A 16,857-nucleotide genomic window follows, 5' to 3' on the forward strand; every position below is an offset into this window, starting at 1 on the left:
CAACACTGCACTGGGAGGCAGTCGGATAAGGATACTCGCGTTAGCTTGGGTTCCTTCTTTGCCTCTGGACACAAACCCCACCCTGTCCTTTCCAGCCTGGGCTCGTCTCCTTGCAGGCTGAGAGATGGAGCTCAAGACTTAGTCTGATGGCTGCAGCACTGAATGTTCTGCTGACTGCTCTCTTAGGCACTATTTCTCAAGCCATCCATTTGTGCTGTTTTTTCAGAGCAAAGACTGGGTTTCCTTCAGGAAGCCAAGTCAGGTGAGGTTAATTCCCCACAAAAACCACAAGTCAGACTCTTTGGCTTCTAACTCTCAGTAGCTCACTCATAGTCTGATTCTTTGTGACCCCATGTCCTGTAGCCCGCCAGCTCCCCTGTCCACGCAATTCTTCAGGCAAGAATCCTGGAGTGGCTAGCTGCTGTTCCCTTCTCCAGGGGATCGTCCTGACCTCTGATGGAAACCTGGTCTCCTGCATTGCAGGCAGACTCTTTACCTTCTGAGCCACTAAGCCCAGGTTCAAAACCCATCCACTGTGTGCAATATTTACAGAGCTACTGAATTCTCCCGGGGTAGGGGGTGGGGGGCAGAAAAGAGGTTGCATGCCAAGCTGTAACCCACAGCAAAACTTTTTTTTTATCCTCGTAGAAGCTCTGTAGGCAACCTTGAGCAGTTTTGTCTGTTCTGGAGACACTGGGCAGAAACAGGCTGAAATGCAGTGACGCTGTTGCACGGATCCACCCCCCGAATCTTTGGCATCAGGGCAAATGGACAGACGCGGCATTTTCATCTTTTAAGGCACATTCCACACACGATCTTCCAAAAGAATGTTCTGGTTTCCAGGAACCAACGAAATAGAAGAGCAACTGTTCCCAACAGGTCCTGAGATCTCCGCTCTGAAGGAATCAGGGTCTCGGGAGTAGTCCTACAATGGTTTGTCCTGTGTTTACAAGCGAGTGTGTACTCCCCAAGGGTGGTTAAGGTTTCATCACCGTCAGCGTGTGTTCTGACTTCTATCAGAGCAGCTGCCCCTGCTTCCAGACGAGCCAGCCTGGATCTTTCTGAAGTGGTAGCGCTTGCAGCTCCTGGTTAGAGGCCCTGCTTCCATCCCGCAGTGACCTCCCCTCTGCCTTCTGCCCCAACAGAAGCCCAGTCCTGGGGTTTTCCAGGAGGAAGGCTGAGGAGCTGAGGCCAAACTCTGTCTTACTTAAAACTGCAAAGCTGGTGGTGGAAATGGAGATGAGCCACTGGCGTGGGAGAAGGTGGAGGAAAAGCTTAGGGACGCCTTACATCTGGTTGGAAAAATTCTGAAACGGCATGTTTACTGCTGGGAGGAGGTCAAAGACTGCTCCTGACTGCAAATGGACCTGTTAAATTTCCTGATGATAAGTATGATGGAGCCGGTGTTTTTCTTTCTTTCTTTCTTTCTTTTTTTTCAAATTTTGATTAGTGAAGAATCTGCCTGCAATGTGGGAGACCTGGGTCCGATGCCTGGGTTGGGAAGATGCCCTGGAGAAGAGAAAGGCTACCCACTCCAGTATTCTGGCCTAGATAATTCTATGGATGGTATAGTCCATGGGGTCGCAAAGAGTCAGCCACGACTGAGGGACTTTCACTTTCACTTTTAGTAAAGCCATAACTTAGATGAGGCTCTTACATTTTCAACTTGAAGAGTTTTTTTTTAAGTCCACTCAGTATATTACCAATAGTACTAATATAATTTTGAAACTTTTATGCGTATAGAATTCAGCATGATTGTCAATGTTTAATGCAGTTCCTCTAAAAATTAAAGCAGGTGGCTAACTTGGTAAAGAATCCACCTGCAATGAAGGAGACCTGGGCTCAATCCCTGTGTCCAGAAGATCCCCTGGAGGAGGGCATGGCAACCCACTCCAGTATTTTTGCCTGGAGAGTCCCATGGACAGAGGAACCTGGTGGGCTACAGTCCACAGGGTCGCAAAGACTCGAACACGAATGAGGGACTAACATACTTTAAGAAAATCTGAATAAACTTAAACTTTTTTTTTTTCCTAAAGAGAGTTACTCTTGAAAGCTAATATACAATGTCAAAAATCTAACCCTACATTATTGAGCTGAGTAAAAATGGAGCGGATCTGAAGGTGCAAAACTCTGTGTGTGTGTGTGTGTGTGTGTGTGTGTGTGTGTCCAGCTTGGCAAAAGAGTTTCCCCTTTCTTCAAAGGTTTGTTGATTTCAAGCGAAAGTCCTAGCTCTGTGGGGTGATATCCGTTGTGGAGAGGGGTCATAGAAAAGAAGTATTTTCATGCTAATCACGGAAGGGGCACTGTTTATGAACTGGCAACGGATCAAAATGAAGGATGTCAGAGACTCAGACTGCTCAGACCTGGCAAGAGCGCGTGCTTTCTGGGGGAGATGAGTTAAGATGAGACAGCACTGTTGAGGGCTCCGGGTTCTGGGTAATTAACCTCCCCCGCCCCCCGGGAAGGCCGGCTGACCGGCGAGAGAGTGGACTTCCCCGCCCCTGAGCTCTCTGCCCCCACCCCTCCTCCTCGCTACCAAGGATCACCCTCGTGAGGCCTCGTGGCGTTCCGCGCTGCCCTCACCGAGCCTGGCGCCTCTTCTGCCAGCGCGGGGCGGGGATCGGGCGGGGGCTGCGGGGAGGCCCAGGGCACATGACGCCCCCTCCCCGCGGCCCCAGCGCCAAGCACATGACTCAGGCCGGCAGGCAGACCCGAGCCGCGCGCGTCCGCAGCACGACCCATGGCCTCTCCGCGACTGGGCACCTTCTGCTGCCCCACGCGGGACGCCGCCACGCAGCTCGCGCTGGGCTTCCAGCCGCGGGCCTTCCACGCGCTGTGCCTGGGCAGCGGCGCGCTCCGCCTGGCGCTCGGCCTCCTGCAGCTGCGGCCCGGGCGCCTACCGGCGGGCCCCGGGATCGCCTCGGCCTCGCCAACGACCTCAGCCCGCGGCCCCGCCTCCGTGCGCATTGTGCGCGCCGCCACCGCTTGCGACCTGCTCGGCTGCTTGGGTTAGCGCGCGATCCGCGCGGGCTTGGTGCGGGGGTGGGGAACCCGTCAGTGTGCGAGTGAGGGCGCCCGGTCCGCGAGTGCGGACCTCTTCTTGGGAGGTGAGGGCGCACGGCCGGGGACCCTTCCGTGCGTGGTTCAGGGCCCGCGCGGAGACCTCTCCGCGCGCAGTTGAGTGCGTGCAGCCTGTGGGTGAAGACGTTGGGCTCCTAAGTAGGGGCGAGTCTGTGCGTTTTTTCAGGGCGCGCCTAGGTGCGCGGTTGAGAGCCCGCGGCCCACGGGTGGTCCTTTGTGGGAGGTTGACGGGGTGCGGCCCGCCAGTGGGGACCCCTTCGTGGGAGCTGTGGGCGCACGGCCCGTCGTAGGTGGGGACCACTGAGTGCGCGGTTGAGGGCGTGCAGCTCAAAGGTGGGGACCCCTCCATGCGCAGTTGAGCGCGCGCGGCCCGCGAGTAGGGCTCCCTCAGTTTGTGGGTGAGGACGCCCGGCCCCCAAGTAGAGACACGTCTGTGCCTTTTTTCAGGGCGCGCCTACGTGCGCGGTTGAGAGCCCCGCGGGTGGGCCTCTGTGCGAGGTTGACGGGGTGCGGCCCGCCACTGGGGACTCCTTCGTGGGAGCTGAGGGCGCACGGCCCGTCGTAGATGGGGACCACTGCCTGCGCGGTTGAGGACGCGCGGCTCTACGGTGAGGACCCCTCCGTGTGAGGATGAGGACGCCTGGCCCGCGAGTAGGGACCCGTCTGTGCGTTTCCTGGGGCGCACGCACCGCAGGTGCGGACCTCTCCGTGCCCAGTTGAGGGCGAGTGGGGATCTTTCCGTGTGTGCTTGAAGGCACGCTGTCCGCGAGTGGGGACCCCTCCGTGTGCAGTTGAGGGTGCACGGCCCGCAGGTGGGGACCACTGTGTGCGCAGCTGAAAGCACACGGCCCGGGGTGGGAACCCCTCCATGCCCATTTGAAGGCTCATGGCCCACGAGTGGGGACCTCTCTGTGCCCAATTTAGAGCGCACGGCCCGCGAGTGGGGACGCCCTTCATGGGAGTTGAGGGCACACAGCCTTGTGGTGAGGACTACCACTCCGTGCGTGGTTGAGGGTGCATGGCCCACGGGTGGGGTCCTTGGTGCACAGTTGAGGGCACGCATACTGTGGTGGGGATCCTTCCATGCCCAGTTGAGGGCCCAGGAGTGGGGACCCCTCTGGATGCAGTTGAATGCGCACGGCCGGCTGGTGGGATCCCCTCCATGTGCGGTGAGGACGCCCAGCCCATGAGGCCCATTCCGTGTGTGCTTGAGGGTGCGCTGCACGCGAGTGGGGACCGCTCCGTGCATAGTTGAGGGCGCATGGACCGCGGGTGGAAACCACTGTATGAGCAGTTGAAGACACACGGCCCCGGGGTCTGCGAATGGGGTCCCCACTCGTGGACAGCTTGCCTTCAAGCACACACAGAAAGATCCCCACTCGCTGGCCGCGGGCCCTCAACTGGACACGGAGGGGTCCGCACCCGCGGTGCGTGCGCCCTAGGAAACGCACAGACGGGTCCCTACTCGCGGGCCAGGCGTCCTCACCCTCACACGGAGGGGTCCTCACCGTAGAGCCGCGCGTCCCATGAATGGGCCCTTCATGGGCATGGAGGGCGCACAGCCTTGTGGTGAGGACCACTCCATGAGGGGTTGAGGGCACACTGCCCATAGGTGGGGAACCCTTGGTGTGCAGTTGAGGGCGCGCCTACAGCCTTGAGGACCCATCCGTGCGTGGTTGATGGTGTGTGGCCCGTGAGTGGGAACCCTCTCTGTGTGCTTGTGGGCTCACGGCCTGCGAGTGGGAACCACTGGGTGAATGGTTGAAGGCACACAGCCTTGTGGTGGGGACCACTGCATGCACGGTTGAAGGCACACGGCCCGTGGGTGGGAAGCCTTTCGTATGCAGGTGAGGACATCGGGCCGCGAGTTGGGACCCGTCTGTGCGTTTTCCAGGGCGCGCGTGGAAAGGATAGTACATGTCAGGATCCCTCCATGCCCAGCTGAGGCCCGCAGCCCTCTAGTGGGGATACCTCCGTGTGTGCTTGAGAGCGCGCTGCTCGCGAGTGGGGACGCCTCTGTCTGCGGTTAAGGGCGCACAGCCCAGTGGCAGGGACTACTGCGTGCGCGGTTGGGGACACCTGGCCAGCGAGCAGGGAGCTGTCTGTGCGTGTTTCAGGGCACGCGCACCTCGGGTCAGGGCTCCTCCATGTGCCGTTGAGTGCGCGGCCAGCGAATGGGGACCTCTCCTTACGCGAATGAGGGCAGACGGCCCGCGGTGGGAACCCCTCCATGCCCAGTGGAGGCCGCGGGGCCCAAGAGTGGGGACCCCCTTCTTGGGAGCTGAGAGAACACGGCCCTCGATTGGGGAACCCTTCGTGTGCAGGGAAGGTTCCGGGAGTCGTGTGCATGGTTCAGGATGTACGTACCGCGGATGGGGACCACTCCTTGCAGAATTGAGCGCGCCTGGTCTCCAGGACTTGGGGACCCTCAATATGCGGGTGAGGATGCCAGGCCCGCGTGTGGGGGACCCGTCTGTGAGTGGTTGAGGGCGCCCAGCAGATGGGTGGGGTCCCCTCCGTGCAAGGATGAGGGCACCCCGTCCATGGGTGGGGACCCATCTGTGCGTAGTTGAAGGCATGGGGCCCGCAAGTGGGGAGCTCTGTGTATGAGTGGGGGTGCCCAGCAGTCGGGTGGTGCGTGTTTTAGGGCCCGTGGTCCGTGAGTGGGGACCCCTACGTGTGCAAATGAGGATGCCCGCCCCGGGGAATGGGTACTGCTTGTGCGTGGTTGAGAGTGCCTGGCCCGCGGATGGGAGGACTGATCCGGAGGCTGCTACCCAGGGACACTGCGGGAGAACGAGTGGATTCTGCAATACAAGATGGGTAAAAGTTGCTTCCAGGGACTTCTTTTTTTCTTTTTTTAACACTTTGGTGTATTCCTTACTGCTCATACTAGGGAAGCTTTAGGCAGTGTTGTGAAGGAAAACCCAGAAAATACAATGGTTCCATGATCCTTCCACCAATAAGAGACTAAGAGTTGATATTATCCAGCCTGTGCTCGCAGGCATGCAGTTGTTTCCAAACCAATTTAGCAGAATTAGGAAGAAAACTCCATATATACGATAAAATTTTCATTTCCTTTTTTATCTATGTATCTATCTAAGTTTGGGTTTTCTGTCACAGGTGTGCAAACTTGTAGTCTCTAGGCTAAATCCAGCCTGCTTTTCTATGTACGGCCCATGAGTTAAAAATGTTTTTACACGTTAAAGTATGTTTTAAAAATCTACAGGGACTTCCCTGGTGGCTCAGACAGTAAAGCATCTGCCTGCAAGGTGAGAGACCCAAGTTCGATCCCTGGGTCGGGAAGATCCCCTGGAGAAGGAAATGGCAACCCACTCCAGTACTCTTGCCTGGAAAATTCCATGGATAGAGGAGCCTTGTGGGCTACAGTCCATGGGGTCACAGAGAGTCGGACACAACTAAGCAACTTCCCTTTCTCCCTTTCTAAGGGGAGAGTGAAAAAGCTGACTTAACACTCAGAGCTTAAAAATCTACAGAACAGGGGCTTCCCTGGTGGTCCAGTGACTCAAACTCTGCACTCCCAATGCAGGAGACCCAGATTCAATCCCTGGTCAGGGAACAAATCTCACGTGCCGCAGCTAAGACCCGGCCCAGCCAAGTAAATAAATACTTTTAAGAAAATCTACAGAACAACGGTATTTCAGACATGTAAGCATTCTGTGAAATGTGAATGTCAGCATCCGTAAGTGGAGTCTGATGGGGATACAGCCGTGCCCTGCACTTGTGCACTGTTGGGGCAACATCTTCCACCCACCCTGTTCCCCCACGAGGGCAGAAGTGGGTATTGCATAGATAAAGTGTGGGCCACAGGCCCTAAACTATTTTCTCTCTCTTCCATTACAGAAACTTTGCTGACCCCTGCTTTCAACCCTAGCATGGCACGTTTTACAAACTCTAAGCTCAATACTGCTGACCTTTTAAACTTTTTATTTTGGACTTTATTAAATATATGCAAATGTAGAGAGACTGTAGAATAAGCCCCCTGTTCTCATCACCTAGCCTCCTCTATACTTCATCCCTGTACCCCACTCCCCATTGAATTAATTTGAAGCAGATCCAAGAATTTATATCATTTCATCCACACAAATCTCAGATGTATCTGCAGAAGTATTCAGCATATATATATGTATATAACTATATGCATAATTATATAACATGTCTATTGTAACATACTGTATACTACATGTGTGAGTGTGTTAGTCACTCGCTCATGTCTGACTCTTTGCAGCCCATGGACTGTAGCCCGCCAGGCTCCTCTGTCCATGGGATTCTCCACGCAATAATACTGGAGTGGGTTGCCATTCCCTTCTCCAGGGATCTTCCCAACCCAGGGATCAAACCTGGGTCTCCCACATTGCAGAAGGATTCTTTACTATCTGAGCCACCAGGGAAGCCATATATTGTATGTTACAATATTTTCTATATTACAATATATAACATATTTAATATGTTATAAGTGAAGTGAAATTGCTCAGTCATGTGCAACTCTTTGCAACCCTACCAGGCTCCTCCATCCATGGAATTTTCCAGGCAAGTGTACTGGAGTGGGTTTCCATTTTCTTCTTCAGGGATCAAACCCAGGTCTCTTGCATCACAGGCAGACACTTTACCCTCTGAGCCATCAGGGAAGCCCAATATGTTATATTAAGTGTATATTTAATGTAGTATCATATTATAATATGTAATTATATATATATATATCACACTGATATCACTACCACCTAAAAAATAAGGAAAACCATTTCCTTCACGTCACCACTACATGTTCAGGCATGTCGTACACGCCGGTTTTCAGTTTGTTTGTTCAAATCAGGATCCAAAGGGCGTCGATGTTCTGTGAGCGCTGACTGGTGCTGGCCATGTTGGAATCATGTACTCTTGAAAGAGAGGCTCTGATGGTATTTGAATGGCTTCCATCTCATGTCCTGAGGGTGTAGCAGCAGCTTCTAGCCCACCTTGACCAGATACCTGGTGGATGTGTCCCAGGGGTTGGCTCCCCTGTTTCTCTTGCTGTTTTGTGCTTGGAGACGCTCAAGAATCTTGACTCCAGACACATGCCATGGAACTTGTAGTCACTTTTTCAGACTGGAGTAAGACAGGAAGGAATACATCTCTTTCTGTTAGCGACAAAGCGAGTGTGGTGCAGGATAATTAAATATTTAAAAATTGGCTTTCTCCCTGATTCTGCTGAAGCATTTGGGGGAAGCATCTTAATAGTTTCAGTAACTTGAATATCTGGAGATAGAGTTGCAGCCAAACATCTTTTGAGGGGTCAGGAAGTAAGATTGGTACATCCTTTCACCTTTCGAAGGAAGGTACATGCATGGCACTGTGGGCAAATGAACAGAAGCAGGAGTCAGGGCAAGGCGGGGGGTGTCCAGACCTCCTCGCTGAGAAATAACAAGCACAGATGCCAAGGCATCCCTGGTGGTCCAGTGGTAAAGGACCCGCCTGCCAATGCAGGGGATGCAGGTTCGATCCCCGGTCCGGGAGGCTGCTGCATACTCCAGAGTCTGTGAGCCACAATTGCTGAGCCTATGGTGTAGAGACTTCTGAAGCCCACAACCCACCTAGAGCCTGCGCTCCTAGAGATGCCCCGGTGGTGAGAAGTCCACACACCACAGTGAAGAGTAGCCCCCACTCTCTGAAACTAGAGAAAGCCTGCGAAGACCAAGTACAGCCAAAATAAAGACAGAAAGAAATACAGATGCTATCGCATGGAGTGTGGTTCCCCGCGCCCCCCCCAGGATTTTTTTAAATCTTCCCCCCCCTCCCCGCCGGACAAATTGCACAGCTTGTGGGACCCCAGTTCCCTGACCAGCAATTGAACCTGGGCCATGGGGGTGAAAGCACAGAATCCTAGCCACTAGACCACCAGGGAAGTCCCACCCCAGTTTTACTGAGACTTCACTGACATACAGCACTGGGAAACATTTAGATATCCAGGACAATGATTCACATTTACCACAAAATGTTTCCTAAACACCCATCACCTCATATACATGCAAAAATATATACATATGGTGTTTACTGAGCTCAAAGCAGATCTCTATAGTGAAAACAACAAAGCACTGATTCGAATAAAACATTATTCCTGTTATTTGCGCTTAAGAATGAGAGGCGACATCTTTAGGATTTTAGTGTGCATAATTCCCTTTGGTGGTGTAGGACAGTGTATATTTGGTTGCCTAATTTGAAGCATATGTTTTTATGCCAACTATACACATCATGCTAGTATCCAAGTCTGTACTGTTCATTTCCCCTTGAGCATTTGGCGTTATGCAGTGTACACTCAAACAGACGTTATCACAAACCTCACAACGCTCGAGTGTGGATACTGACTATAGGCGAATTAGATATCTGGATCTAAGAGCAAGGAAAACTCACAAATAATAAATGTCAGAAGTAGATTACCAAGAGCTAACTTGTGAAAATCTTCAATTTTTATTTTTTATTTTTAAAAAGAATGGAAGAACTCTCTTCCACAACTTCAGAATAAGCTTTTTCGGGACTTTGCTGGTGGTCTGGTGGTTGAGAATCCACCTTGCAATGCAGGGCACGTGAGTTCCATCCCTGGTCGGGGAAGATCCCACATGGCATGGAGCTACTAAGCTCATGCCCCACAACTACTGAGCCCACGAGCCATGACTGCTGAGCCCAGGTGATGAAACTGCTGGAGCCCAGGTGCCCTGGAGCTGGTTCTCCACAACAAGGGAAGCCACAGAGACGAGAAGCCCGAGAGCAGTGCCCCTGCTCGCTGCACCTGGAGAAAGTCCTGTTAGCAGCAACAAAGACCAATCAATAAAATAAATCAATACATCCTTTAAAAAAAATTAAGAAAGAAAGAATGTGCTTCTTTTCAGTCGTTCTTTTTTTTTTTTTTTTTTTCACACCAGGACTAGTTAAGCTGGACACTAAAAATACAGCCAAGAAACAGTTGCTTCTTAGAGGCAAATAAACGAACAAGCAAAGTAAGGAACGTGACTGTAGCTGATGTCAGTGGAAGTGGAAATCAAAGTGCCTGGGTTTGCCTGCAACCATAATCCTTATCTTCTGAGTCTTTTTTCTTCCCCCTGTCTCTCCTACACCCATCATCTCTGCCTCCCTCACGTCTTTCTCTCTCCCTCCCTATCTCCTATCCATCCATCCTTTCACCTGTCCATGTGTCCATTTGTCCATCCATCATTTTTACTGTCACCAGGTCCCCTTTAGGTCTGAGTCAGGAGCAGATACAAAGAAAGCGTTATCACCTGGTTGTCCCTTAGGTATCGTGGTCCGATCTGCGGTGTGGTTAGGGTTTCCGAGTTTCGTGGATGACATCTCCGCCGTGAACAGGACAGATGTGTGGCCAGCCGTCTTCTGCATGGGGAGTGCAGTAAGTGTGGCTCCCCTGGCCCCCCTCCCCACCCCTTCACTCCCCTCTGTTACACTGAGTCCTCAAAGTATGGTCCTGACCTTCCCACCAACCCAGTGCAGTTTTTAGAAAAGCTCAGAGACCCCCACCCTTACCCCACTGACCAGGGACCCTGCGGAAGGGGGCCTGTTTGTGATTTAACAAACCCTCCAGGGGTCTCTGGAGCTTTCCAGGTGGCTTACAGGTGAAGAACCCGCCTGCTAATGCAGGAGATGTGGGTTCAATCCCTGGGTTGGGAAGATCCCCTAGAGGAGGAAATGGCAACCCACTCCAGTAATTTCGGCTGGAGAATCCCATGAACAGAGGACCCTGGGGGGCTACAGTCCACGGGGTCGCAGAGAGACAGACACCATGGATAGGACTTAGCATGGCAGCACGTCCCTGCCTTGCTTCTCCTGGGAAGGCCCTTCCTGCGCGTCCTCTTCTTTCGTCCTCAGCAGAAGGGAGTCTGGTTCAAAGTGCCAGGCCAGGCCTTTCGTCTCTGAGCTCTTCATCTCTCTGCCTACATGTGTGAGCACCAGGCAGGGCTAGCTGGACCAGTCCAGCTGAGCAGACGGGGGAGCCAAGGCCACATCCCAGCCTGGGCTTCCAAGGGTGGCCACATGTCTGCGGAGGGCTTTCAGGGACACATGATGACGTCAGGGGAGGAGGCAGGGCCACCTGGAGCCCGCCCCCAGGGGCTGGGATGACATCAGGGGTGGGGCAGGGCCACCCGTAGCCTGCACCCTGGGGCTGGGATGCCGTTCTTCTGATTATAGCTCTGGATCCAGCTGCTGTACAGCGCCTGCTTCTGGTGGTTGTTCTGCTACGCGGTGGATGCCTACCTGGTGATCCAGAGGTCGGCTGGACAGAGGTATGCAGGGCGAGCAGCCGGGGTCTTCTGCCCTAGCTCATTGCCCAAGGGGAAGGTTGGAGAGGCCACGAGCACTCTTATTTCTGTAGGGTAGACACGGAAAGTGAAAGAGGAGAGCAAAAAAGTTGGCTTAAAGCTCAACATTCAGAAAACTGAGATCATGGCATCTGGTCCCATCACTTTATGGGAAATAGATGGGGAAACAGTGGAAACAGTGGCAGACATTCTTTTTCGGGGGCTCCAAAATCACCGCAGATGGTGACTGCAGCCATGAAATTAAAAGACACTTACTTCTCAGGAGAAAAGTTAGGACCAACCTAGATAGCACATTAAAAAGCAGAGACGTTACTTTGCCAACAAAGGCCTATCTAATCAAGGCTATGGTTTTCCCAGTAGTCATGTATGGATGTGAGAGTCAGACTATAAAGAAAGCCGAGTGCCAAGGAATTGATGCTTTTGAACTGTGGTCTTGGAGAAGACTCCTGAGAGTCCCTTGGACCTCAGGGAGATCCAACCAGTCCATCCTAAAGGAAATCAGTCCTGAATATTCATTGGAAGAACTGATGTTGAAGCTGAAATTCCAATCCTTTGGGCACCTGATGTGAACAACTGACTCATTGGAAAAGACCCTGATGCTGGAAAAGATTGAGGGCAGGAGGAGAAGGGGACGACAGACGATGAGATGGTTGGATGGCATCACTGACTGAAAGGACATGAGTTTGAGTCAACTCCGGGAGTTGGTGATGGACAGGGAGGCCTGGCATGTTGCAGTCCACAGAATCACAGAGTTGCACATGACTGAGCGACTGAACTGAACTGAGACACAGTCCGTCAGAACCTCTCAGTGGGCACTCCACCAAGAAACATCTAATGCCAGCTCGTTTTTGTATAAAAGGCAGAAGGCACAGTCAAAACAGCAAGGTATTCTTGCTGGGCCCCTGAAACATTGCAAGTCAACTATATATACATATATATAAAGAAAAAATAGCAAAATATTTTCCAGGTGCCCCTTCCCCCCAAAACTGAGGATTTTAAAACCGTGGAAATAAGTAATTCAGTAAATTTCATATTTGGAACTGGACAGATACTAAAAAAGGGTTGGCATGATTCTGATGGTATCTAAAGGTATAGGAAGAAGTTCTAAGAAGTATGTATGGATGTGTTATGCTAAGTACAGAGCCCAAGAATTCTGGAGCTGGAGAGGGGGCTGTCTAGGAGGAATTACATAGTGGTTAGTGCCTTGGCCCCAGTAGGTTCAAGTTCCTGGCCCTCACTCATGCACCTCAGTCACTGAGTGACTGTTGGCAAGTTTCTGAACCTCTCTGGATCACCTGCAAGGCTTGCTGCCTCTGCTCCTTCGGGGGGACAGGGTGGCGTGTGTGGGTGTACAGAGATGAAGGATGGGGATGGTTAAGGACGTAAGCATGGGGGTGGTAAGAGTATCAGCTCTGCCAGGAATGATCAAGAGTGGCAGTGGAGAGAGATGGGAAGTTTCCCTGCTCTCCGGGAATGTCAGATGGCCACCCGTTTCTCAGAGACCTTCCTTGTGGTTTGGACTGAGCATTAAGGCCCTTGCACGTTAGGTACCGAGATGACCTCAGGAAGGACGGAGGCTGGGAACCCCTTGCTACTGGGGGAGCGGGGTCCCTAGGAGGAATTATGCCAGCTCATTTTTACAAAAGGAAGAAGGCACAATCAAAACGGCAAGGTGTTCTTGCTGTGCACCTGAAATGTCTGTCCCTCCTGTCAATCTTGAAAGCCTTCAGTTCAGTTCAGTCTCTCAGTCGTGTCCGACACTTTGTGACCCCACGGACTGCAGCACGCCAGGCCTCCCTGTTCATCACCAACTCCCAGAGCTTACTCAAGCTCATGTCCATTGAGTTGGTGATGCCATCCAGCAATCTCATCCTCTATCGTCCCCTTCTCCTCCTGCCCTCAATCTTTCCCAGCATCAGGGTCTTTTCTAATGAGTCAACTGTTCGCATCAGGTGGCCAAAGGATTGGAGTTTCAGCTTCAGCATCAGTCCTTCCAAAGGATATTCAGGACTGATTTCCTTTAGGATGGACTGGTTGGTTCTGCTTGCAGTCCAAGGGACTCCCAAGAGTCTTCTCCAATGCCACAGTTCCAAAGCATCAATTCTTCAGCGCTCAGCTTTCTTTATAGTCCGACTCTCACATCGGGGAGAAACAAACCAGAGGGAAACAAACCAGACACAGAAAGCCACACTTTTTACACTTCCACTTGGATGAAATGTCCAGAATAGGCGAATCCATAGAGAGAGGTGGTAGCTGAGTGGTTGCCAGGGGCTGGGGGTGCAGGCGTGATGGGGAGAGACCCCCGAATGGGTGTGGGTGTCCTTTTAGGGGGATGAACATGTTTTGAAACTGGCCTGAGGTGGGGCTTGCATGGCACTGTGGATGTCCTAAATGCCGCTGAGTTGTTCACTGTAGAATGGTGACTTTGATGTTACGTGACTTTCACTACTCAGCACTAAGGGGTGAAGCAGCCATAGACAATACATACACTAGTGGGCACGGCTGTGTGCCAATAAAACTTTATTTACAAAAGCAGGCGGAGGGCCGGATCTGTACTGAGGGCTGTGTTTAAACAAATAGACAAACAAAACAACCTCAGAGGCACAATCAAGGGGCTGTTTGCTGAGAGTCTGCTCTGCATGTGTTTTACCGCTGCTCGCAGAGTGCGAGGCCGGGCGGGTGCTGGACCTGAGGTTCTGGACCTGTATCCTCCCTCCCCAGCACAATCCTGCTGTACCACCTGATGACCTGGGGCCTGGCCGCCCTGCTGAGCGTGGAGGGTGCCCTGATGCTGTACTATCCCTCCGTGGCCAGGTGAGCCGGGGCTCCCCCGATGCCCAACCCCCATGGGGTGTCCTCCTGCAGGACGTGCCTGGGTGCTGACCCCACATAGGTGGGCGGGCCTTCGTCCAGGTTCCATGCAGCTGCAAGCATCTGCCTGGCTCCTTGAGCCAGCCAGGGTCCCCTGCTCCTGCCCGTCACGTGTGTGTTGGGTCAGTGCTGTGCCCAGTGTGGATACAGAGCTTGAGGTGGGGCTTGCACAGCACCATGGATGTCCTAAATGCCGCTGACTTGTTCACTGTAGAATGGTGAGTTTGATATTATGTGACTTTCACTACTCAGCGCTAATGGGTAAAGCAGCGATAGATAATACACACACAAGTGGGCATGGCTATGTGCCAATAAAACTTTATTGACAAAAGCAGGCGGAGGGCTGGATCTGTACTGAGGGCTGTGTTTAAACAAACAAACAAAAAAACAACCTCAGAGGCACAATCAGAGCTGGAGGTGCATCTCTTCTCCCTAGATATCTGTGATGGGCATGGCTCCCTCCTATCCGCTCTTGATTTTTTTTTATCCTTCAAACCAGCTTCCTCTGGGCATGCAGGTGAGTTGAACATCCCAGGGCTGAGTTCCAGATGTCTGGGAGACTCAAAGGGTTGCTTTTAGAATAGCTCATTTTCAGCCTCTGCTGTCTACACCTTTTTTTCATGTCTCCATCCTGTGCTCTTCTGAACACACACTGGGAGATGTGGCCTCTGAAACTGTCTCAGACATTTCTTTGAGTCTGAACCCCTGCCCTTTACCATTTGTAAAACCTCAAGGTCCCTCTAAGGAGATATATTCTACATTTTAATGGAAAACTGAAAATCAGAGGTTGAACATGGTCTCTTGGTGATTTTAAGGTGGTGTAGACCCAGGGAGGGGCTTTCTGGGTAGCTCAGCTGGTAAAGAGTCTGCCTGCAATGCAGGAGACTCCAGTTCAATTCCTGGGTTGGGAAGTTCCCCCAGAGAAGGGATAGGCTACCCACTCCAGTATTCTTGGACTTCCCTGGTGGTTCAGACAGTAAAAAATCCCCCTGCAATGCGGGAGACCTGGGTTCAATTCCTGAGTTGGGAAGATCCCCTGGAGGAGGGCATGGCAACCCACTCCAGTATTCTTGCCTGGAGAATCCCATGGATAGAGGAGCCTGGTGGGCTACAGTCCATGGGGTCACGAAGAGTTGGATACAACTGAGCGAATAAGCACAGCACAGCACAGACCCAAGGATCAGTACAGCATGGCCCTTAATACAGATCGGGCCCTTAATACAGATCTGGCCCTTTGCCTGCTTTTGTAAATAAAGTTTTATTGGCACACAGCCATACCCATTTGTGTATGTATTGTCTATGGCTGCTTTATCCATTAGAGTTGAGTAGATTTGACTCAAATCTACTAGTAGGTTCTAGAGCCTAAAATATTTCCTATCTGTTCCTTTAGAGAAAAAAATTGCTGACCTGTGGTGTAGACTGTTTCTCCCCATCTTTCTTAATTTCTTGCAGCTGCTCACTCAAATGTCTCCACAGTCCTATTGCCTTGTCAACTGTGACTACTTCCAGGGCTCTGTGTAGACCCCTCAAAATAATCTGCTCTCCCCAGGAGCCTTAAAAGGGCAAAGACAGAGTTAGCAGCTGTTACAGAGGGATGCATTTAATCAGAAAGAGAATCTTTATCACTCACCTCCACCCGTGGGATCCTGGGGCTGTTTTATTTGAGCCCAGGTGCTCCAAGATTAACACAAGGCCTCCCCCTGAAGCATTTTAACTCTGCATCATCTCATCCTCCAACATCTCACCTCACATCATCTCCACCCACCATCATCCCATCATGCCCATCTTCCATCATCTCATAGGCCACCATCTCATCCTCCAACATCTGTACCTCAATCATCCCCACCTCCAACATCTCCACCCTCAATCATCCCCACCCTCTATCATCTCCAACATGCATCACCTCCAACCTCCATCATCTCCACCCACCATCATCCCATCATGCCCATCTTCCATCATCTCATAGGCCACCATCTCATCCTCCAACATCTGTACCCTATATCATCCCCACCCTCCAACATCTCCACCCTCAATCATCCCCACCCTCCAACATCTCCACCCTCAATCATCCCCACCCTCCAACATCTCCACCCTCAATCATCCCCACCCTCCAACATCTCCACCCTCAATCATCCCCACCCTCCAACATCTGCAACATACACCACCTGCAGGCATCATCATCTGCAACTTCCATCATCCTGTCTTCTCTAACTTCCATCATCTCATCTTGTCTTCCACCATCTCTACTCTCCATCATCTCCACCTTCCATCATCTCATCTTTCATCATCTCCACCTTCCATCATCCCATCATCCCCCCATCATCTCCACCATCCATCATTTTCATCCTCCATCATCTCCATCCTCCAACAGAACCATCCTCCATTATCTCCATCCTCCATAGTCTCCAGCCACCATCATCTCATCTGCCTCATGTCCACCCTCCACCATCTCCACCATCCATCAGTCTGCCCTCCACCATGCCATCATCTCCACCTTCTGTCATCCCATCATGTCTAACTCCATCTTCTCCCCCTCCATCATCACCACATTCCATCATCTTCACTCTCCATCATCTCCACC

General features: G+C 52.1%; 1 protein-coding gene across 1 annotated transcript in view; it reads left to right on the forward strand.

Moving 5' to 3' along the window:
* Positions 1-2,740: 2,740 nt before the first annotated feature.
* The window catches only part of LOC101119373 (G-protein coupled receptor 143), a 30,805-nt gene continuing 16,688 nt past the window's right edge, over positions 2,741-16,857 (forward strand). The window contains exons 1-4 of the mRNA XM_015104790.4: positions 2,741-3,008; positions 10,368-10,477; positions 11,275-11,369; positions 14,127-14,219. Coding sequence (XP_014960276.3) covers positions 2,741-3,008; positions 10,368-10,477; positions 11,275-11,369; positions 14,127-14,219 — 566 coding nt within the window. The remainder of the gene's footprint in view (positions 3,009-10,367; positions 10,478-11,274; positions 11,370-14,126; positions 14,220-16,857) is intronic.

The sequence above is a fragment of the Ovis aries genome, chromosome X (genome assembly GCF_016772045.2).
Source record: "Ovis aries strain OAR_USU_Benz2616 breed Rambouillet chromosome X, ARS-UI_Ramb_v3.0, whole genome shotgun sequence".
Taxonomy (NCBI): domain Eukaryota; kingdom Metazoa; phylum Chordata; class Mammalia; order Artiodactyla; family Bovidae; genus Ovis; species Ovis aries.